We start from the raw sequence: 24,313 nt of genomic DNA, 5'->3' as shown, positions 1-24,313 counted from the left end.
CTCACTTGATATCACCAAAGTGCATAGAAACATTAACACACAGCATAAAAATAACAAACAACACTCACTTTCTATGTTTGAAGAAAAAAATGATGTCAAGCAAATATCTATTAATTGAAGCTTTACAGTTCATGAAGCAAGAAATCTACAGACATGGCAGAATGCTTTCCCGCATTTAAATTCTTTTTTTTTTTTTTTGCTGGAGTAAAGACATCAATGATGCCAAAACACTGATGAATATCACTGAAGAAGACGTCTTCACAGTAACCATGGCAACAAGGGAGACCCACGTGATGTCTTCCTGTATCACAGCAAATATTGCACTGCTATCCCTTTCACCATAAGGTGCCATCACACGAGACATGGCACTGGACACTCAGTCGTCATCGACAATGGCTTCGTTGTCGTGGTGAGGCGTGTAGACGTCCAAAGGGTCAGCCTTGGGAATGCGACAGAAGCAGCATGGCACGGACATCTCCTTGGCCTCGGACGGCTCAGGGCCACGGGCAAAGACTCGGATCAGCTGACAATGGACCCTAAGACAAAACAAGATAATGAATAAACATCTTTTGAACACCATTGTGTGGTTACAGGGTACTATGCATATAATATATGCATATTATGCAAAATGACTACAACTACATGTAGGTGGACTACCTGGTAACTACTCATTATATTTCTCAATATAAACACACAGGCATAAAGTATCCAACATAGCAAATACCATAAACCTTCATACAGCTCTTCTCTAAAAGGGTCAACACAGACATACCATAGTAATGCTGGTGCAGCACCACTTTAAAATCAGCAAGAGTGATAGACAGGGCATAATGCCAGGCACTTGCTTGAAATGTGTAGGGGTTGAATGAATGTCCATCAGATGGTGTCCTTGTTCCTTTTTTGTCTGTGACCAACTGACTGTGTAAGTCTCTGGTTGTGATCAACTGACCGCTTAAGCCTTTGTTTGCTTTTTGCGCCCCCTGGTCACTCCGCCAACCCAGCACAGCATTTGTCTCTCGTCGTAGCATTATTGTCTCTCTTTTCCCTTTTCTTGCCAAGTCCAATTTATTTCTCATAGCCCAACTATTCCTCATTCTATGGCCTAGCCTTGCTCTAGTCTGTTTTCCTCTCTATCTGTCTATCTACTTCCTTGTTTCGCCAATGCATCTACTGTCAAGCATATAAGAAAGGAATTAGTGACCACAGAGGATGAAGACCTTCCTTTTCTATAGCATTTCAAATTGGTCACATGACCAGATTGATATTCACATTTGCCTGCTCCTTGCCACAAGATGAAAACCTGCCATAAGATGATGTTCATCAAGTTGCGATTTTTATGCCTCCACCACGAAGTGTCACCTGAGGCATTACGTTTTCAAACTTGTTAATGGACTATAGAAAAGCAATGTTTACCTTCAAAAGCAAAAGGAGAATCAATATATTTCCCTAAACTGCTAATGCTATTTCTGTCACAGTCCGAGAGATAATGTCACAGTATGCAGAAGCACAATAGAGTATCAAGCTCTTACTGTTCCAAATCCTCGCTATTGAACCCCAAAGTTGCTCCTTGCCCAATGATTGACACACTAGGATGATTTGTATGTCTATTTTATATTCCTGACATCATTATTATCATCATCACCTGTGCAGATATCACCAATTTCATATTCATTCACTATTCCTAAAACGATGTTGCCATCAACACACGGCTCTCACATTCACACATTGATGGCATACCTAACATCGATGTCCGGGGGTTCCCCGACTTCGCCGTCAATGTTCCAGGAGCTGGTGCTGCCCACGCTGCCGACACTCCTCACCCGAAAAGACCGGCCCTTCCTCGGGCTTTCCTCAAGGCTCTTCTTCTGGTCATTCAACTCCGACTCAGCTGGCACAGCCATCTCCAGGTCGTTGTTGAGCGAGCGAAACTTGAAGGCCTTCACGCGGTGGACCTCCACGAAGTCAAAGTTGAACTGAAGGATGAACGTGAAAACTTATAGTGACAGCTTGCATACACAGAGGGGGTGGGGTACTTCTTTCAATGCCTGATTAGCACATGACAGGCACCACAGTTGCCAGACAGACTTCCGTGGCAACACAAAATTGCTTCCGAACAAGGTCAGCTCTCTGTCAAATTGGGAATTTGAGAGTTGAGGCCATTTGCTTGTTTTGGGAAGTGAAGAAGTCAATCCATTTCCTTGTCATCCTCTCTGTCTGGTAAAATTCATGTCCCTTCACGTTCTGACAATAATCTAACTCTACAAAGTGTCCTTTTAAGACCTAAGGCTAAAATTTCAAGAGCTAGGTGCATTTAAAAGTCAAATTCTTCACCTTCTGACTGACAAAAGGCAGTTTATGTTACCACTTTCTCCTACAGCAGTTTTGATACAATGCGAGTGGGTAGGCCCTCTTCAGGGCCACATACATACCTAAGAAAGAATATGTGATACACCATGAAGCCTTCCATTACTAAACGTTTTGATTCATCTTGAGAACAGCATTATAGTTGGTGAACTGGAGAATTATAACCCATTCAGAAAAACAGTACACGAGTTGTTTTGTTTTTATTTTTTCCCTTGGGGTGTTTTTGAAAGAGCATCCTATTCACCCTTGTCACACTTGGGATTCCTTGTTGACAAGCATTTGAACATGGATCATGAGATACCTATTGCCTAATAGTTACAGGCTTGGGAAATCCCCTGACAAATGACAAAAAACTATTTTAATTGTAATATAGTGTTCCTTCTCTTATCTACTTATCACTAAAAAACAATCAAGGAAACATGGTCAAAAATTGCATGCCTCATCAAGTAAATCTAAACATGCACGGACAAATCCAACATGGCTTGTTGTCAAACTTTAGCCAAAGTCACATGGCACAAATTTCACTTCCACTTGCTCTTTAATGTCTTCAAAGGGGTAGTAAATAATACACATTGGGGAAAATCCACCAAAAAGTAGTGCTTGGAAAATGATGCCAACTTCCATATAAATTAATTGTACGTTGGCTCATAAAGCAAAGACATAAAATGTAAATTTGAAATGGGTTCATAAATTTTCAAGGGCAGCAAAGCTACATAATCATTTCACAAACATAATCATACATCAATAATGATTTTGTGATTGGAGCACTGACAAGATTGATTGAGTTTCAGACTTACATGGTTTCCCGACGAAGCGAGGCGGAGCATGTGTCGGAGGTAGTCGAAGCGGGAGCACTGTCTGACCAGAACGAGGTCGATGCAGCCATTGCCAAGGTGAGCGGCCGGAGACATGCCGGTGACCGTCCTGGAACATCGGCCGCTGACGAGGGCAGCGTTGATGGCCGTGAACTGACCGGTGACGTAGCGCCACTTGGAGGTAGTGTCAATGTCATCAAAGTCTTTCATTGGGAGAAGGGGAAGATACAAAAATATTTCACTCTGCATGTAATGATCTCACGATAACAATTGCAATTCCAAATGCAGGATCTTACTTTAAATCTAGCAAGACCTTTCACATGCTAAGAGCCATTACCCTACTTACAACATTACTTTTCAGCTACATAATATGCACATTTTACAGCACATATGAGATTGCATTTTTTTTTTTCATGCAATTACAAAAATATGCATGTACTGATAAAAAGTGCTAAATTTGTTTCACTTAAACTACAGATGAACAAATACATTCTCATGCAAACAAATGTACAAATTAAACCTCCAGATACTCATATTTAGAATTATGCTAGAAATATTAGTCACATCTACAGGGAATACATTTGTGACCCGCTACAACAAAATGATCCTAAAGTCGGGCGAGGTCGATTATTTGAAAATTGCATGACACAATTCCCTAATCTTTCTGCTTTAAATTGATATATAACACATCTTATAAAAATAATCGGATGCGGAGATATCGATGTTTAAAAGAGAGCATGTCAAGACGTCTGGGAAATCACAGTTTCGAGAAAAGCGCCCTAAAAGTTCTCCTTGCGACGCAATCACGATCACGGGACACGCAGTCAGTATTCACCTCCGGACAATAGAAGGTAAGCCCTAGCAACCCCCGAAATGCTCATTCAAACACAGCGTCGGCGGTCTCCTCACCGACCAATCAGTGACCAGGATGCCAGAAGAAGCAGCTGGGCCGGCTGGGCATAGAGCACCCCGCCAGCACGCACCAGTCGACTGGGCAGTGTGCGAACTTCACGCTTCGGTTAGCAGCAAGCGGCAAGCGGCAAACTGACCAATGAGATCACGCTGGTTGTTGTTAGGGGCGGAGCCTTTGTGTGGCGCTCAATCCAAATGTTCGAACCAGTTTCTGCTTCGTTGAAACGCCAAAAAACATGGCCCAGAAAAACGCTATTTTTTGGTCTTTCCTTTCATCATTTTGCTTCAAAATTTCGACAGATGATAGAAGACATGTCAGACTCTAATGATATGTCAAATTCAGAAAATCGTAAGTTTTGACCAATTTTGATGCTCTGACTTCAAACTCGATTTTCACGGCTTCGACCGTGCGCGACTTTAGGACCATTTTGTTGTAGCGGGTCACATTTTATACCATCATGTTAAAAAAAAAAAGAACAGTCTTGCTACAGATAAATGCATGTTGAATATTAGACCACGATTCTTGCACAACAATAGGCATCATCAGCCGGGCTGCCAACTTTCACCTACCAAAATCAAATAGATTCCAAAGAGCAATCGGGGAGAAATCTTGTATCACATACAACTCAATAGGCAAAAATGATTTCCAAATCAGAGAGATTTTGATGGTTTTTTTTATCTAGTCATGAAGAAATATTAGAAGTTTCCGGGAAGTCTCCTGCACAATTAGGGTAGACTTGGCAGCTCGCCACTATTCAAACCACAGAACTTACCATTTTTCCTGGGTGTGTGATATGATTCTCGATGTTTCTGTGACCTTCGTTTTGAGCACACACCACATCTGGTGGGAAGAGAAAGTATGTTTGTTGAAGCAGCAAATCTCCAAAGCATGTGATCCCAACATCACCAACCAAACATCACAGAGGGCCTTATTAGTTTGATTCATGCACATGACAAGTGTTTCACGATGTGTCCATATGTTCAACCATGGCTGAACTAATGGTAGTTCCTGGTAGTTGAGATGATTTAGTTTTGTCTTTCAAAGATAGCAGGAGGGGGTGCTTATCTGACCACTCACTGCCGCATTTAATAAAAGTGATACAGTGTATATCAAATTATCTACATGACTTATGTTACAGTTAAGCTTTGAAAAAAGTGGCTACAGACACAAAATTTTCTCTGAAGAATGTCTGTTAAGTAAAAAATCATTATTGTGTGATAGAACCCTATAGATGTGTCGTTTCTAAAAACTTACACATTAAAACTTGGACCCTTCATTCCTAGACCACTAAAACACTGCAAACAAATGAAGTGCCTCACAGTTTGGATTTCTGACAAAAACTATACATGTCAAACTCAACACTGCTACGGTAATTTTCATCCAATTATTGTCATACCTCAATGCTAGTGTTGAAACATTGAGGCATCTGAATGTTTTCCTGTTTCCTACAAGTTATCTTCATACCACATCCAATTCTTCCATGCCGTGTGGATTATGAGAGATTAATGGTTGACCTGGCCTTAAATGGGGGTCACCTTACAATGGGTGAAGGTAATTGTGCTGTGATGGTGGGGGATTTAGTGTTCTTACCCTATTCTACAACCTTCCTTGTCCCACGGCGAGTTGTCTTCATCTTTACTGGGCAGGAAAGCCACCTCACCCCGGTACACCTGATGTTTCAGATACTCCTTTACACCTAGAGAGGGGGGAGAGTACGTTGTGGCGTTAAGGTCACTCCCAGCAGACACACAGACACAACTTAAGCTGAACTCATCCGAAATATTCCTTTCTGGTGCAATGTTTTTCTTTACCGTTTTTCATTTTTTATCATCAATATACAGATGGCAAGTTGTTTTACATGTAATCCACAATCACAATCAATAACTGGTCACATACGTAACCCAGATCAACAGGCTCTGCAACTACACACTAAAACACAAATTCTATACAATGAAAAAGTTGCATGTTTTGCCGACTATGTATAATGCACACAAAGATAGAGATATGCAATCATCATAACCATCACAAAACAGTATTGAATGAGATTCACATTTGCACATACAATACTTGTATTTGTGCTAATAAAAGTATTTTTTTCATTTGTTTGTTTGCTTGTTTTGTTCCATGTATATATACTTTTGATGAGCCCTCAAAATTACACACATGGGAATAACATCAAATGTAATATCACAGGTAAGACATGTTTCTTTCTAATCACATGTAACATGCATTTCTTCATCATTATCTATCTTGCTAATGAAAACATCTTATCCAATGCACACTGTCACCATGGATGTTCTACATACCTGCAAATTCATATCGAGCCGGCCCCATCCACCGGTAGTTCTCACTCTCCTTCAGGACGTCACCAAGGAAACCGTATCCAAGGAAGGAGAAGGTGTATCTGAGCAGGGAGTTGTTGTGATGGACCGAACACACGTCCAGACCAAGGGAGAAACCTGGACAGGCATCCAAACATCAAATAAACAGCTTGCTTGATAATTTCTCTTTAGGTTAACTTCATTCTGCTGACTCAAATATACATGAAATGTCCTCAACCATCTTTTAAACACATAGGCCCGAATTCATGAAGGTGGTACAAATGAAACCATGGTTTAAACCATGGACAAAAACCATGGAGCGCCAAGTGTCGCACGGAATATTTCGTTACGAAATCAGTCTTTTCGTTGATGAAATGATTATTATGTAACGAAATGACAACATTTTGTAACTAAATGAACATTTCGTCCACGAAATGATTATTTCGTTAATGAATCGGTCATTTTGTCGACGAAATGACCAATTTCGTCGACGAAATATTCCGTGCGACACTTGGCGCTCCATGGTTTTTGTCCATGGTTTAAACCATGGTTTCATTTGTATCACCTTTGTAATTCGGGCCTTAATGTGCAAAGGCACTTAGTTTAACTAGCTAATTTTTTTTTTCTTTAGCATTCAGTAGTCCCTCCAACCTAAACCCAGTAGTATTATTAAGCCTACTCAGGTGTAGAAATGTGCCTCGGTCCAACAGGGAGGCCATGATGACACAAAAGGGAGATAAGGTAATCTCTATTCATTGACAATTAGTTTCCAGACATCTGTGAAAAAAAGCATTCCAGCGTGCGTGCCAATTGGTGAAAAAAGCACAATAATGGTTAAACACTATCAAATTATTGACTTGGCTCAAAGCAACGAATCTTTAGTATGAAATACAAATATTGGAAAGATTACAGGCATCTGTCCAATTTTACACATTTATATTTTAAAAAATCACTGCATGGAATAGACAAAGAAATCACAAAAATTACAGATGGAACTTGAGAATCGATACACTTTAGCAAACAGGACGTGAATATGTGTCTTTGTTGGTTCCCATCCACTAATATTCTAAAATAGCTGGGACTACAAATATTACTTCTTCGACTGCCATATCATCATGAGTGCTCTTTCGCTAAAATAAATGTAATAGGCCACAATCATTCAGAGCAGCACTACAGTAACATTGTACAAGGCAGCTGAATCTTCCCAAGATCTAGTGTGATTCTGTGTGCTTCTCTTCCATGCAATGGTTCATTTTTCTAACTTCAATAATCTTCAGCAACACTTGATTGTGTCCCTCTTCCTCATGCATCCTATTTCTTTGATTTCATTATCTTCTCACTAGTCACTGTTTCAATGATAAAGAAGAAGAAACAACACTTCCTCGAAACACGGCAAACAAGATCTACTCTGTCACCATACCTAAGATAATCTGTAGTGCTGAAGTAACGGGATCGTTGATGCCAGTGGTGTCGTAGGCGATCACATCAGTGGAACCTAAACAATACAAAGGGGAATAAACCCAGGCAAAGCTGTTACTCTCACATGAAAGTTTGTTGACACGAGGTAAGATTGGCACAGAAGTACCTGATAAACACAGCTCTCTGTTTCAACTGTGCTACCATCCAAAAGGGCAAACTCCAAAATGGGCACGCAATTCCCACGTGGCTATCAGTACCACAATAACATTGACGTAGCACTATCGACCTACAGCTATCAGTAATGAAAACAAAACTACCTTACACTGTTTAGCAAATACACTCCATGATTTGACAGTGTTTTTTAGACAATGCAGGGGAACATGTCAAAGTCCGTTGACACAAACGTTTTAGCTGTTGAGAGGACTATGCACTCATATCAACTTGACTTCATATTTGCTATCTACTTCTCACTTGGTATTTGAGGGTCTTTAAAAACATATGATCACTAACTCTGTTACTAATTAAGCATGCTAAGTGAATTATTAAAAAAATGAAAGCAAAATTGATTGGAAGCAATCTATTTGATAGATGCTCCTATTCCTTGTTATGAACAGCTATCAATCCTGTATCAATCAAGATTATAATAAAAATATATTCCCTCATGAGAACTAGTCACAACAGTAAGGTAACAATATAGCATCCATTATATACATCTATATTACAATTATAAATCATTCATTGATAACTATTGTGGAAATTCGTGACCTGATAAGAGTCATTCTTTTAGAATATGCCGAACACTTCAAAACCAGATAACACCTGCAACAGACTGCATACCTCATAGCACAAAGTAAAAGGATATCAATAATGTACATTGTACATGCAAAGTGGGCAATAATGCATAATGAAACATGAATGCCCTTATAACTCCTTTACCTTTTCCTTGAAATATCATTAGAACTATAAAAAAACAAAGAAATAAAAATAAAAATGGATCACAATACCTCTGTTTGGAGAACAAGTCAACTGGTCTTACTTCATGAAACATCAACACACATCTATTGTGAGCATATGTGCTTTAGATAGGCATGTTCCTACATTGACACAACTTCAACAAACAAACTGAAAATCATTACCATCATAATTCAAATCATTTCATCTTGGAAAGTTTTTTTTTTTTTTTTAAAGTGACAATGCCTTACTTCGTTTGATTTGGCATCCTGTACCTAATGACACATTGTTTGATTTGGCATTCAGTACCTAATGACACATTGTTGATAGGAAATAGGAAAAGCCTGGAAGCAAGTCTAGTAGACTACCAGGGCACACGCCAAAAAAATCAAAATAACAACACAACAACAACAACTTCAGAAAGACTTACCTGCAGGTATGACCCCAAACCTCACACTTGGAGGTACAGGCACAGAGGCTGGGTCATCGGGGTCGATTCCATTCTCATTCTGGGTCCTCACCAGCACGCCATTGACAAATTCGGCAAACGTGCCGTCGCCCCCGACGCACACGACGCTGCAGATGAAATGAACAATAAAGCGCATGGAGGGCAAAGGATGCTGGGACTGGGTGCATGTCAAAGTTCATCCTCCCATAATGCGAGGCTCATCAATACTGTCTCCATGAACATTGATTCACGCAGCAGAAGTAATGAAAGGGTATTGAAAATAACAATTTGGGGCTCCATGTAAGAAAGCTAGTACATAAGTAGCTGCTGTTGAGGGCAATATGACTATTCCACCTGCAAACATACATGTACAATGTGTATGTTCTTAAGTGCTGCCTACAACAACATGCTTTATTAGTCATATTTCTTGTGTTACCTGTGTATCTGTCACATCAACAGACAAACTGGAATGACCACTGCTCATTTTCCTTCACATCACAACTTTTCTCATTGATATTTACAGTAGCTGTGCTTACATTTTATTATCAGTAAATGTCACTTGTACTCATGACGTGACATAATATATCTTACACTATTTCTGTGAAGAACGCATAGTCTAGAATTTCGCATTGCACATATTTAACATAAGATCAATCGATTCCAACATCATCATTCTATTTCTCCACACACAGTGCCTATGTGTGACTTCAGTAATGAAAAATTTAGTCCCACAATATTAGAAGTTTGGATGTTTACAACAACAACAACAACAACAACAACAAATCAGTTTTACTCATCTGGGCCCCCTTTGCATAATAATATTGTAACTTTACAACTGATGGTATCTCTGCAATCAATGGTAACTACCATAGCAACACAATTTCATAGCCAAGACATAGTTGTTACCATGCAGTAGGGTCATGTATTTCACAGCCTATTGAAACAAGTAATATCAATATCCATCTGCAATTAGAGACAAAACAAGGCTCTCTAAGGTACTTCATGCAGTAGATTACTTCTTTACCTTTGCCAAACTCTATAAAATATCTATTAAAAAAACACCAAACAAAACCAAACCAAAACAAAACTTGACAGTGTACATGTGGGTTAATATCTGACTAATTGCACAGCAGGTCATCCAACTGTGCTGACAAGATTTGACCAGGAAAGTTTGTTGATCTTTGATCACTGATCATAATACTAGATATTCATAAACGGCCCATTGCCAGGTGTATATTAAAATGCATATTTCCCCATGTCAGGAAAATTATCACCAATCACATCTAATTTGAGAGCCTGTAAGTAATCAAAGTTTTTCTTTGTGCTATCAATAAGTAATTGAAAAATAAACAGACGGATGGAAAATGCTTGTAAGGAAGAGACTAAACTGAATTCCAATCAAGTCTGCATATAATCTCCTTTGATGATACAAAAGGCCTTGCACAAATTTCCCACTACAAAACAAAGTCTGTTGACTTTTGAGACAAACGATCGGAGTGAAAGAGACAGTTTCGACACTTGCGCTATCATCTTGAGAATGAAACCAGTAGCTTGACGTCCACATTCATTTAATGATTAACTATCAAACTACTCCAGTGTGATAACAAAGTTTGACTAAACAAAAAGCTAAAACGAGATACTAGATTCACTACCATAAACATTATCACAAAGTTTAAGTACATGAAAAGCCAAAATAATATACGCGATAATTGAATTGATAGTACCTAATGAGTTAGAGAATGATGGCGCAATAAAGTCTGGGCAAAACATGAAACAGACAAGTTGTAAATGATACATAATGTATGTCATAGTCTTGATTCTTGTTAGGGAAGCTGTAACCCTACATATTTTGCAATATGTTTTTTTTTTTTAGCATATTCCTAAGGCTACCATCGGTATATGTATCAGTGATAACAACAGTATTCAACGGTATATGAATAGGATCAGGGATTTGTGCATTTAGAAAGATGTTCCGCACACAAAAAAAAGGAAAGGCAAAAGGTTCTTACCCATCAACACCATGCAGATTCATGGAAACGCCTAGTGCCCTTGCATGGTCAGCATTCTTAGTCACTGTGAATAAAGCATGACAATAGGAACTGCTCATTCATTTCTTGCATATGACCCAAGCTCGTTTTGTTTTATTGTGTTTTTCTTTTCATATATTATCAGTCGTCGAGATTGCTAATATTGAGCTTGTGCAAATGTACAATGTACACAATGTAGACTTGTATGACTGTGCAATGTTAGATATCTATACTACTCAGTTAATGATTGAAGCATTAATGATACAGCTGTACATACTGGCTTTCTATAAAAAAAAATAAATGAATAAAAAATTATAGTGATGAACATCAATTCCAGATATGGGAAACTGCCCTGAGGTACATGTAGGAGCTATCCCTTGAAAACCTCAACTTTGACCAGAATTTCACCAGGAAAAATGTGAATGGCACCATAACAGCAGGTATCAAATCGAAGCTGAAAAATAATTCCATTCAATTCAACAAAATATCAGTGGGCTGAGCAGTAACAGTTGGGAATCAGGGAATAATTCTATTTCTCAAATTTGATTAGCAGTTTTGATCAATGGGAAAATACTTAACAAAGTTCTGTACAGTCCTATGAAAAAAAAAAAACCCAACTTGCTACACACAAAAAATTTTGTATAGCAGTCATCATCAAAAATGCGTAGCCAATTGCGATGCCACACCAGAAAAATTATTCCCTGAAAATTTGCATTTAAATCTCTCATTTAGACTTTGGCAGACATCTAGACCCTGACTGGAAAGGAAAGAAAAGAACAATTCTGTACTCAAACAAGGAATGCATTCTAATGACAGACAGTACAAAAGTGTATTTTTCAGCATGACATCATTGCATCAATGTAAAAATATTGATAGACGAACAAGACAACAGACATAGGATGTAAAGTCTTACCTGTAACACCAGTCTTGATACCAGCAATTTCAAATAAGGGCGCCACCCTGGTCTCATATATCGAAGGTGCTTTGCCTTTACCACCATATGGGTTAATTATGACTTGGAGTCTGTGTGGCCTGTCCGGATCTGTAGGCATACAAGGAAGTATGAGGCTCATGTGTCAAAATTGTACAGTACTTTTGACAGATTACATTTGTCCCAATACAACAGGCCTCTTTTTCTAGCCCCTGTAATTCATTTCTTACATAGCCGGCCAAGGGGGAATTTCAGGAAATGTGTGAGGAACATTGATAATGGCATATTGAAACCAAAGCTGTACTGGAGTTTTCGTATAGTGTAGTTCAAATCAAACAATTTTATGGGGAAAAAACACCATGCTGCATGCACAAATACATATACTATGTACCTCTTACAGTTGACCATACTCAATCACTCAACAGTGTGCTCCCTCATCAATATCACATCAGAAATCTAAATAGTATAATTTTCAAGGGAAATGATTTCCAGGTTAAGTCCTGAGCTCTTCTAAATTTCCAATCACTTCTACTCTAAGTACAATGTAATCTTTAGCCCATGGGTGTATGCAAGGGGGGGTCGGGAGGGTCGTACGACCCCCCCAAATTTTCAAAAGGTCCACTTTTTGTAAAAGACATTTTTGTTTTTCGAGGGCTTTTTACCCTATACAACAGGAACAAAAAGTGACCAGGTGGAGTACCAGCAAATTGTCAAAAACCTCGTAAATTTCATAACTTAGTTTTAATATGCCATACTGGTACCTTATTTCTAAGCCGCACTGCCATGCCGAAAAAGTCATTTTTGTATACACCAAATGGACCCATTTTAAGATATAAGATTCAAAAACTCCATACCGTGGGAGGGGGGACACCCCCCTCCCACACCCTCCCCCGCTCGCCCGGTCGCTCCGCTCCCTCGCAAAGGTGCAAAGGTCCAAAAATTTGGATTACGACCCCCCCAGAAAAATTCCTGGATACACCCCTGTAGCCATGATGAGAGCAGTCATTTTATTAATTCTGTACAGCATGGATATTTCACAAACACTGACAGTGTTATTCCAGATGGCATGCCCCACAATGTATGATGTCTGTCTGTGCATTACATTGTATGTCTCCCTGTCTGCTCTGCCAGTCTGTCTTTCTTTCTTTGATTGATACCTGTTTGTTTCCCTCCCCACCCCCTTTTTTCTTCCCTCACTCTTTTGTCACTATGCCCATAACTCTCAGCAAAGCAATGAAACTTGCTGGGTGAATATGATACATCTACCGTCAGCGACTAAATTAAAAGTCATTGCTGCGTGACACCGACTAACGAGGACCACTGAACAAAATTGGTACGATGCTGGTCCTTTTTTATGCAACGTGTCGGCTGTATCACATGAGGTGCGACGAGGATGGATTATTCGCTGGCACTTTGCCAGGCCTTTGCAATGCTGGCACCCAGAGGAAGTTTGCACTGTCTGCATCAGTGGTGGCAGACTACAGTGTATTTATTTTAAAAAATGTTCTGAATCAGTCAGCGATTCATTTGAGGAGGATGTGCACTGGCCCAGCAGAGGCAGGGAGACTCCCAGGTAGTGTGGACAGGTGTTCAGACTAACCTGACCTTAACTCTTCAAGTCTTCCTCTTAAAAGAGAGACAGGGACTGCACAAGTACGACCGAGTGTAAACTATGCCATCTGCTTGCTGTTTATGTGTGTCCTTAATAGCCACAATTTACTTCAGCGTCATAGTCTTCACTATGTACAAAATTACTCCAGCTTTTAATCCCTACTCAATCTATTTTATTACAACCATTCATCAAATATAGCAAGATATGATATATAGCACAATTTGTTTATGGCTGAATGGTTGTGAACACCCTGTAAATTGGGTCATTACACATAATAAAAGTGATTAGCTACCAGCATGCGTAAATCCAAAATTAGCACCTGATGACAAGGTCAAGCTGCCTGTAATACCCATAAACATTCAAGGAGAGGGATACAATTCAAAAGACACACATGCTCACACACAAGCAAGGAAAATGATAAGCAGTGACAAATACATTATGCCTCCGCATGGCATACAGCACATTATGAGAACAAGGGAGGTATTAAAGAACTAGAAATGTCGCTATGGCGACTGATGCCTCCGCCATAATGCATGATTATCCCAATAGGCGTATAGTACAATGTCTTCACAATGTGTGATCCATGACAGTTTCACATAATTGGCAAAATATTGAAACGACAGGTCTGTCAGAAATGTCTTGATCTGGGTTTGCTATAATTTTCTAAGAGTGCAGGTACATATTTGGGGAATTGAGAATTTTTACTTGAATTCTGATGGACCTTTTTATTAGTTTATGCATTGAGTAATTTCCAAGGTATGAAGAAAGAGTGTAATGATGGTACAAAATAGATTCTTTTTCTTTTCTTTTCTTTTCTTTTTTTTTTTTTTTTTGGGGGGGGTATTGAAACCTGGCCTTTGACCCTTAACCTCTGACCTTTGACCTTCTGGCTGGAAATTTCCCGGAGAATCTCCATTAGGTAATGCATCGGTATTGAAACTAATAATGCAAGCATTGCATATACTAGTATATGAGGGAAATAAGAAAATTTTGAGGAGTTGACCTTGACCTTTGACCCCCCTGACTATTGACCCATGACCCCTAAATTCCCTAGATAATCCCTGCCAGTCAGAACATGCGTATTTACCAAGTTCCACGAAGATACATTGAACCATTTGCGAGAAAAGTGATATTGCAACATTTTCACCTCACCTTTCACCTTTGACCTTATGACATGAAACTCTCTCTGGAGAATCTTTACGCAGTAGTACATGTCCACACCAAGTTTCAAGAAAATACCTTTTGGGCATTGCATAGATATGGGGGAAATTGCAACATTTGTAGCATTTGACCTTGACCTTTTGACCTTTGACCTCTTGCCGATGTCACTAAAATCTACTCAACTAATTGTCCCATCATACATCATCCTTGGACCAAGTTTGGTGAAAGCTGCTTCATCCAGTTTTGAGTTATCACGTACACAGATAAATTTTAGGATTTGACCTTGATCTTTGACCTTTGACCTCTGTCCGATTTCACTTAAGAACTAATCAAGTAATTGTCCCATCATACATCATCCTCCAACAAAGTTTGGTGAAATTTGCTTGATGCAGTCTTGAGTTATCGCGTAAACGGATACAATTTCATGATTTGACCTTGACCTTTGACCTTTGGCCGATTTCACCCAAAATCTAATCAAATAATTGCCCTATCATACTTCATACTTGGACCAAGTTTGGTAAAATTCCAGTAAATATTACTCAAGTTATCGCGTAAACGAAAGCGGACGGACGTAAGGACGTACGGACGTACGGACGGACGTAAGGACGTACGGACGTACGGACGGACAACCTTACGGTGATATACTTGTGTGTCTACCCCTTTGTTCTCCCTTTTGTTAAAATAGACACACAAGCAAAAATTTTAGCCACACAAGCCTGACGGAATAAAGGCCATCTATTGTGCACTATTGTTCTCCTAGCCACACAAGCATACTCTCGTTAGCACGTACGGACGTACAGACGTACGGACGTACGTACGGACGGACGGACAACCCGAAAACATAATGCCTCCGGCACCACTTCGTGGCGGAGGCATAAAAAGATGGTTTGATGAGAGGCTATTAAATATTGTAGACACACACAACTGTGCAGTTCTACTGACATTTCACAAGTAGATTTTTAGCAGTGACCTCCTCTACCATTCTCCAAGAACTTCTTGATACCTTGATAGGGTCAAGTTTGTTCTCATGTTTACTCTAAAACTGCCCAATATTTGTGCACCCACATTTTGCACTGAATTCGAAATAGATTCCACTGTCCAGTGACCCTGGAATGCTAGCTGCTGGCACAGGTCCCTATAATTTGATTCCGCAACTACAGTAGCTTTTCACATGGGCAACATTGTACTTGTGAAGTCAACCTTCCTTCCATGTTATACTTGAGCAGTTTTTGTGAATGGTGACATTGTGTACAATCCGAATCTATAGATAAACAGCTAGAATGGACATCGAGAAAAATAAAATCTCTTTTCCTATACAAAGCTTTGGGTGTTACTAGGACTCTGGAAGATACACACAAAAGTTTAATATAATATGATCTACAGTCAGTTGGTGGCACATATACATGTATATGTTTTATCTATCATTGTCACAAAATCTTTTTTAGTGAATTCAATTTGTTTGTAAGCTTGTGTGAAAGCAAACTCAGACTATGTGTGGAAAGCGAGAGAGAGAGAGAGAAAAAAAAAATGATTTTGATAAATTCATAGAATGTGAATGTAGCAAGTGCACTCTGAGCCAGGCTTTTGGAATCACATGTTTGAAAATTGATCCTTTTCCCCATCTTCTAAACGCATGTTGCTGTCAACTTATACTGTGTATCACAGTATGGATGTTTTTCAATACGCTAACTGTAAAAGTAGATATTTTCACGCGAGTAATTTTTCACGCTTGGCCGGGTAAGAAGCGTTTCACATGTTTTTAATTTCGCGTAATCAAAACATCACGCACAGGAACATATGGCAAGCAAAATTATTCGTGTGCTTTTATTTTCGCGCTTGTTTCTGGTTGCACAAAATGCACGAAAATTTCAACACCAAGAAAATTTCCTCTTTTACAGTATCACAACCAGCTACAAATATTCATGACACAATTAGACATATTAATCAAAATCTTGAATGGAAAGAAACAAAAAGTTTACTCACCTCCTTCAATTATTTCCTTGATTCTCTCAACCCATCTCTGGCAGAGTTCTTGGTCGGGGGATGAGAAGACAAATTCTTGGACTTTCCATTTCATGTTTGAGCAGCTCTTGCCAACAAAAACTGAAGAGATAAAGATAATTTTTTAAAGACACATGATCTCAAGTTTCAGATATTTGATAGATTGCATGTTCACCAAAGGATGGTCTTGCATACTGCAATTTAAGGCAAGGCTCAGATAGATAGAAACTGAATGCATGAACCTCAAGGAATGGAACAGAAATCTGTTAGGGAGTTTATTACATTCCATCTAGATGAGGCAAGTTGACCATGCATCTTTATAGTATACATGTATAAAACTGTAGCAGAAATCTGATAAAACATTGAAGGTAATGCTTAGATTGAACCAAGAATGTAACAAAAACTTGGAGGTTATAGGGTGCAACTAGAGTGCTTTAATCTCATCCCAAGAAGAGAACATAGTCACTGGCTTTGTCTAACGTCAGTTCACAAGAAAAGCCTGCAAAATGAATGCAATGACAAGAGTGACAGGAATTTAATGTGTTACGATCAGTAAACTGCTTCAGAGAAAGGATGGGTTAGGGGCTATGAAAGACCTTTCTTACTGTAAAAGTCTTCCTGTACAAAAAAAAACCAAAGTAAGGCATACACAAATAGAATGTATGCACGAAGACTGAAGCACAAACAGTGCCACATCCGCATTGATTCTGTTCCAGATGCATTCATTCGCATGAATGATCAAGATGACGTACGTACATGTAAGAAGACAGTGACAGAGACAGAGCAACAATCAACGTTGTACCATACAATGAGATATGTGGCTTCTTGCTACGTACACAGTTCTAATCAATGCATTGTTACTTTCACTCTCAAACAATGGCGGAAATCCCCGAGTACAGTGTACATGTGCACTGTAAGCGTCCAGATTACTCTATCTTACATTTTGTACTTGCTTTCTTTGCTAAGATAGTATAATATATACATGTACAAGAAACATAGAGACATTGCTTATGCTGCACATACATGTACATACATTTATACATTGGAGAATATTTCAGCAAAATTATGTACAGTGTAGACACAGTCATCCCAATATCAATGTCTGAATAGGTCTGTCATAGAGTTTTCAAATAAGAGGAAACATAAATTGCTCTGCTTGGTCAAGACTTCTCATTTATACTATCATTTTCATGAAAAAAAAATAATTTGGGATTCAAAAAAAAAAAGAGGAAAAAAGTGAAAATCTTGCTGCCAGCAACATTTCCAGAGTACCATACATGTTGTAAACAATACGCTCAATCTCTTCAAAGGTGCCTCCTTCTTTTTCCTTTTTCTTCTACTTTTTTCCATCAAATCAAAAGTAGGGAGAATACTATACTCTTTTACTTAATACTGTTGAAAAAAGGGGGAAAAAATACTAAATCCCAAGATTGATATTCTGCTGAGGACTCTTTTGTGCATTGCATTACATGACTTGGTTACCGGTATATAATGCAAACATTTCAAAGCTGTGCAGTACAAACCTTCGTCAAAATTTTTTTCACCGAGTTGCTGTGTTGATTGTATCACTTTAAAGTTCGAAGTGGCTTTCAGTTTTGGATGAATTTCCCTTTCATGTCCCTGCATGACCACTGATTTCATTTCCTGTGTAGCTGGTGGCTGCACACAGAGTTGTTTTACTTTGACATGAATCTTGGCACATTGGTATGATGTTGGTCTTAGAAACACAAAGGAACCGTGCTGTATCTTCCTGATTGTGCAGTGAGCACATGCATTTTCAATAGGCCCATGCCATCTAGATGCAGCAAGTGTTCAATTACACAGACAGGGTTACTTTGCTGCAGACAATATCTCTGTGTATCACACCACCAAAATCTCTGTAGAAATGGCTCTTATCGGGGATAATAGTGGAATTTAATATCCAGACTGTATTGATGTTCTTCCAATAACAGCACACAACTGCATTTGAATATTTCATATACTGCATGTAAGCTGGAATCAAGTCAGTACAGAGTTGAAAATTAAATTGTAAAATTGGTACCATCTGTACATACAATATGTAAATCAATGGCTTTCTGTGTCTTGAAACCCAATTTCAATACAATGAACGGGGAATTTTCTGTTTGCACTGGTAGCTGTATTTTTCAACATGACTTCATTGTGTTGATTTCCTGCCATTATTTTTAGTTCAGTCACCTTGAAATGAACTCTCTGGCAGACATACCTTGGGAATTTGTGGCAATGTCATTATTGCTTACACTTTTTGGAGTTCATCACTGTGCCTAGAATAACACATGACACATTGAACAATTTATCCTATTCACTATCCTCAGCAGTGTATGCAAGTTAATCACTGTCTAATGACTGCAATTTGCAGCAAATACAGTGTCTTACAGTGTGTGGATGACTAATTTACCATCATACAATATAAAATCCTGTCACAATTTGAAAGCAGTGTGGAGTAAATGGGCAATTCCACAGCAAATAGGACATCTGAGGGAAAATTTCAAAGTCATAGGTTTGTATCATTATGCTTTGCACGACAAGAAAGAGGGGATTTTGCACTTTATAAAATATCTTTGTTATCATTATGAAACAGACATGAAGCAATTACTTTTTCAATACACACATGTGATTGTTCTGTTTTAAGCCACACAGTTTGCTGTCAAACTGCCCACCTCCAGTCCACACCGTGGTCAATTTGTATCACAGCCACAATTAGTCACTGTTTATCAATTGTCAATTAACCAAGTTTATCATGTCATGTCATGTCATGTCATGTTCAGAATCTGGATCCCCTGTCCAGGATGACAAAGCACTCACCACCACAATTGCCCTATTTAAAGGGACTGTGAAGATCTGGTCGAGGTGAGGATTCAGCTTCTAACGTTTTGCGAGATATTTAGAAACCACTCTATAAAATGTTAAAGAGCATACAATTCCAAGGGGGATCAAACGTTTATTTGATGAAAATCGGTTTTGAAATGTTTGAGATATCTAAAAACGAGGAAAAACAAAGAGATCCCAATAAACGTCATGGCATGTCAATTTTATTAGGATCACTTTTGGGATATATCTCAGCCATTTCAAGACCAATTTTTATCAAATAAATATTGAATCCTTCTTGAAATTACATGCTCTTTAATATTTCATACGAAGTTTCTCATTATCTCGCCAAAAAAAGTTATAAATCTGAATCCTCACCTCAACCAGTACTGTACAGTCTCTTTAACAAGTATATTTTTTTTCACAGTAGAGAAGACATGGTTCCTCTGCCCTCAGGAACAAGCACACATGTGCTTACATGGGATAAACAAATACATGCTAATACACACACACACACACACACACACACCCAAAATGACAAAAAATAAGTTTACTCAGTAAATATTCAGTAGCACTTTATTTCTTTTCTTAACTTACATAACAACATAGCTTCGAAAGAAAATTTACGTAAGGATAAGTCACACACACACACACTACACACACACAAATGAATGGTTTGCTAGATCAGGCAAATTTCATGACAGCGGGCTTATCTGAAATCATGTCTTGATTGCCCACGACAGAAGTGGCTACAGTATCGACTACTGTAGTAGCTGATAAATGTTTGCTGTGCACTCCACTTGAAATGCAGTTTAGGAATCACCCCAACTTAGACTGTAATCAATCATGTGTGTCTAGCTAGCTGGCCAGCAAATGGTGAAGCCAAGTACACTGTACATGAAGGATGGAAGATTAATGTCATAAACTGCGGAGAAAGAAAAATTGTAAAGCAACTGCTGCACAGACTTGAGTGATCGGAGTATATTAGCAGAATGGTTCCGTGTAAAGAGACCTAAATTGTAAACTGGGCACTCTTGTGTGTATAATTTGAGATTAATTGCAGCTTTCAATATGTCTTTGCTTCTCAAACTGACAGTTTACTTACAATGTAGATTACTTGCTGGTCTGTTGATAAAATTTAAAAAATAATGTATTCCTTGCCAATAGAACCCTATGTGCCATTCTATGAATTTACGTATTATCACAGACTAGTAGAACAGATTTACATCATCGTGATAAAAAGTAACATGTAACCTTAACAAATTGTCATACATACAAGTGTACATATTGTAAAACCAGGCATTATCTCCTACAGTGTCTAAAGTTGATATTTTAAAGAGTACTCAACTGGACCTAATACTGTCAAGTGCTATTATGTACATGCATGCAGTCCAGATTTTCTACATGAGATGTTCTCCATAGGACTGCATGAACTCATTTTTTTCCCCAATGTGTACTGCATTCGGTCTAAGTGTATAAGTCACAATCATTTACTGTACAAGCTGTTATTTTCGCAAGGGTTTAATTTTCGTGAATTTCGCAATTCACAGTTGGATTGCGAATTTAACAACACTTGAAATGTCGCCATGCGCTAGAGCAATAATGTTTAACAGCACAGCATCAATTCGCAAAAACAACATCTCGCAAAAATGTCTGTGATCTCCTCATTCGCGGAAATATCTGTACGCAAAAAGAACAGCGTATACATTAACACCTTGGACTTGCTAGCATGTTTTGAGTGTTATGATGATGATTGTGATACCCCAATCATACAGGGCACTTACGTAGAGCGCTCCAAGAGTGCTCTTGAACCCCTCTAAACTTTGTACAAACAGACAATCCGGTCCTCTAAAGCTGCGCCCCTCTCAAGATTATGTTTAGGAGCGCTCCTGAAGCCCTCCAAACTCTATTTAATGGTCACCAATGTTTAGAGTGCTCTGAAAGTAGCATGCGGTGCTGGCTGTGCATAGTTTACGTGTTTTGAAATTGTCTTGTGTATATTTCTGTGTTATGTTCTGTTATATGTCTCTGTTTGTGCATCTTTAAGAGATAACATGTGAAATAATTTGAATTGAATTGAATGTTCAAAGTTCCTGCACACCAGAAGGTCAGTGTGGAATTTATGCCCCTCTCAGCCACTTTGCCTGTGGTCTCCGAGAGCAGTGATTCTCTACTGTATGAATGAACACACTCAGAGGGGCATAACTTGTAGCACGTCAGGAGTGCTCCTGGGCTCCACTCTGTATGAATAGGGTACGATTGTCATATGACTTTGTCTGTCCATAATCACCTGGAAGAAGAGGAAAAATCTCACCTGTAAAACTGGCATTGGCCGCATCTTGGTTTGTGCCCAGCACATGGAAGAGTTGACCGACGTTTGACAGGGTTATGACTGGACTCCCATTGGTCAGCTGATCAGACGGGGCGTTCATCTTCACCCCCACAATATGACTGGTCTGAACACATCGATGGACATCTAAATGGTCAAATTTTAAAAGACATACAATAGTAATCTAGTAAGGTCAACCTCTTTCAATTAAGTAACCTCAACTTGTAAGTTGACACCTAATGACAAATACAGGACCAGTATTTGATGGGGACTCTGGTGACAGTTGTTGTTTTGAAATTTGTTGCAAGTCTTTTCCTGCAGAGTAAAATTCTATTTATAAATAGACAGATTTAACTCAACCACAAACACTTCAAATATCAGATGATATGCAGATATTTGCATTTAATTATCAATGTTAGTATTGGGAAATGCTAACAGCTACCCTGTAACATCATTTTTTTTTTTAATATCAACACCAATACTAATGTTAGACTACTAATAAAAGCTAAAAATCACAGTCATTACAAAATCACAGTGTTCCTACAGTGTAAGCTCATATAAAGTAGACGCCAATTATTTGTATATTCACAATCCCCAATTGTGAATATTATCTTTAACATTATATAATAGATAATCTAGGAGGGATATAAACAATTGATTCAAGACTCTAGACTAAGGTAATTCCTAATTGTGTTTTCAAAGTGATAACCAACAAACAATGCCTTTAAGATAGTCAACCGATTCTCGGTTTTGCCAATGCGCAAAAAACTTCTGCGCACGCTGCAGAGCCCTGTCGCAGATGCACTGTGGGATTCTTCTGAAGCATTGTCATTTCCAGTTGGTTTGCCCGTGTCTCAGTTCCCATGCGATTCAATGCAATTTTCATCTGTTTTTCTTTTGTTCCTGCCTTTTCCTTTGGTTAGAATTAAGCTAAAAAAGTTTAAAACTCCTAAATTTTACTGATTTGCGGTCACTAGAGTCATGGTTCACTACTGACTGTACTGTATTGAAGGTTTTTCATTAAAGCTGGTCACATGATGAAAAGCAAAGAAATCTTCAACAACAAATACCCCTTGATAAAGACGGAATGTGACCCGAGTGCATATGCAGCCAAAACCAGGGCAAGTTTGTCCCTTGAGCTATCCCAACATGATGCATCTAAAGCGATGCTTGCCACGAGGCACGTAGGTATTGGCAATACCTGCTTGCCGCGAGGCACGTAGGTATTGGCAATACCGAGAATCTTAATGACATAAACGAAGAAAGTGGTGTGTGTTAGTGCATCGTTGCCAAAAAAGAATTTGAATGGGAAAAAATAAAGAACAACCAACCAACCGAGAAGAGTTTGACTCGCTTGTTTGAATAAAATTAATACATCATACACAGGGTCTAGAAACCTTCTATTAAGTTAGAATCTATGTTTAATGGTACCATGAACAGATTTGTAAACTCTCTGCAAATCCATACAAGGTCGATTTTTATAATTTTGACATAAATTTTCAAAGACTGTGCACAGGGCTGCCAACTCTCACGCATTTTGGTCCTTTCTCACTCTAACACTAACAGATAAAACTTTAGTTCATTTGCATGCATTTCTATTGATCTCACTCATTTTGACTCCTAAATTATAGCATGGCCTATGGGAGTCTCACTCTCAACTAGTTTCAAGTGTTGGAGCCCTGCTGTGCATCAATTTGCCTAATAAAATATTCAAGCTAAAGCCCTAAACGTTATATATGATTAAGGAAACTTAGGAAAATACGTTCTAATTTAACTGTGTTAAATTAGAACTTTAAATTAAATTTAACTTTAAACTTAACTGTGTTAACTTAACTTAACTTTAAATTTAACTGTGTTAACACTAGATCCATCATTACATGCAACAAGATAAGAATCTATAGAATAAATTAAAATTTACATAGAATCTAAATTCTACATGCTTAATTTACTCACGACGATGTCTGAATGATTTCCTGTGCTGTGATGACGATGATTCTCTCCAGCTTAAACAATTCGATGAAAGTCGCACGACAGAAGACTTCTTATCGACGACAAATGTCGCCTGAAGTTCAGGCAGGCTTCGCTCGCGCTCGCTTGAGCTGGTGGTGTTGGGATGCAGATCTAACTGCATCTTTCTATGCTGGTTACCTCCCCACGTCGATCGCACTTTCTTGATCTTTACCGATCCCGATCGA

At 38.7% G+C, this 24,313-nt stretch overlaps 1 protein-coding gene across 1 annotated transcript; it reads right to left on the bottom strand.

Annotated features, from left to right (window-relative positions):
- Positions 1–175: 175 nt before the first annotated feature.
- On the bottom strand, positions 176–24,095 carry LOC139744573 (ceramide kinase-like). Its single transcript, XM_071655006.1, has 13 exons — positions 24,072–24,095; positions 22,104–22,265; positions 16,946–17,065; positions 12,172–12,300; positions 11,241–11,304; positions 9,214–9,359; positions 7,834–7,908; positions 6,399–6,551; positions 5,683–5,788; positions 4,865–4,932; positions 3,162–3,382; positions 1,738–1,973; positions 176–536 (listed from the first exon to the last, which is right to left on the bottom strand). Exons 2-13 carry the CDS (start codon positions 22,219–22,221, stop codon positions 377–379), a joined length of 1,596 nt encoding a protein of 531 aa, XP_071511107.1. The 5' UTR covers positions 22,222–22,265; positions 24,072–24,095; the 3' UTR covers positions 176–376.
- Between the last annotated feature and the right edge of the window lie 218 nt (positions 24,096–24,313).

This window comes from Diadema antillarum, unplaced genomic scaffold, assembly GCF_040938485.1.
Source record: "Diadema antillarum isolate AM-2024a unplaced genomic scaffold, OU_Dant_1.0 seq00001189_RagTag, whole genome shotgun sequence".
Taxonomy (NCBI): domain Eukaryota; kingdom Metazoa; phylum Echinodermata; class Echinoidea; order Diadematoida; family Diadematidae; genus Diadema; species Diadema antillarum.
Note: the sequence above shows the minus strand (reverse complement) of the source record. Positions and strands in the feature narration are given on the sequence as shown.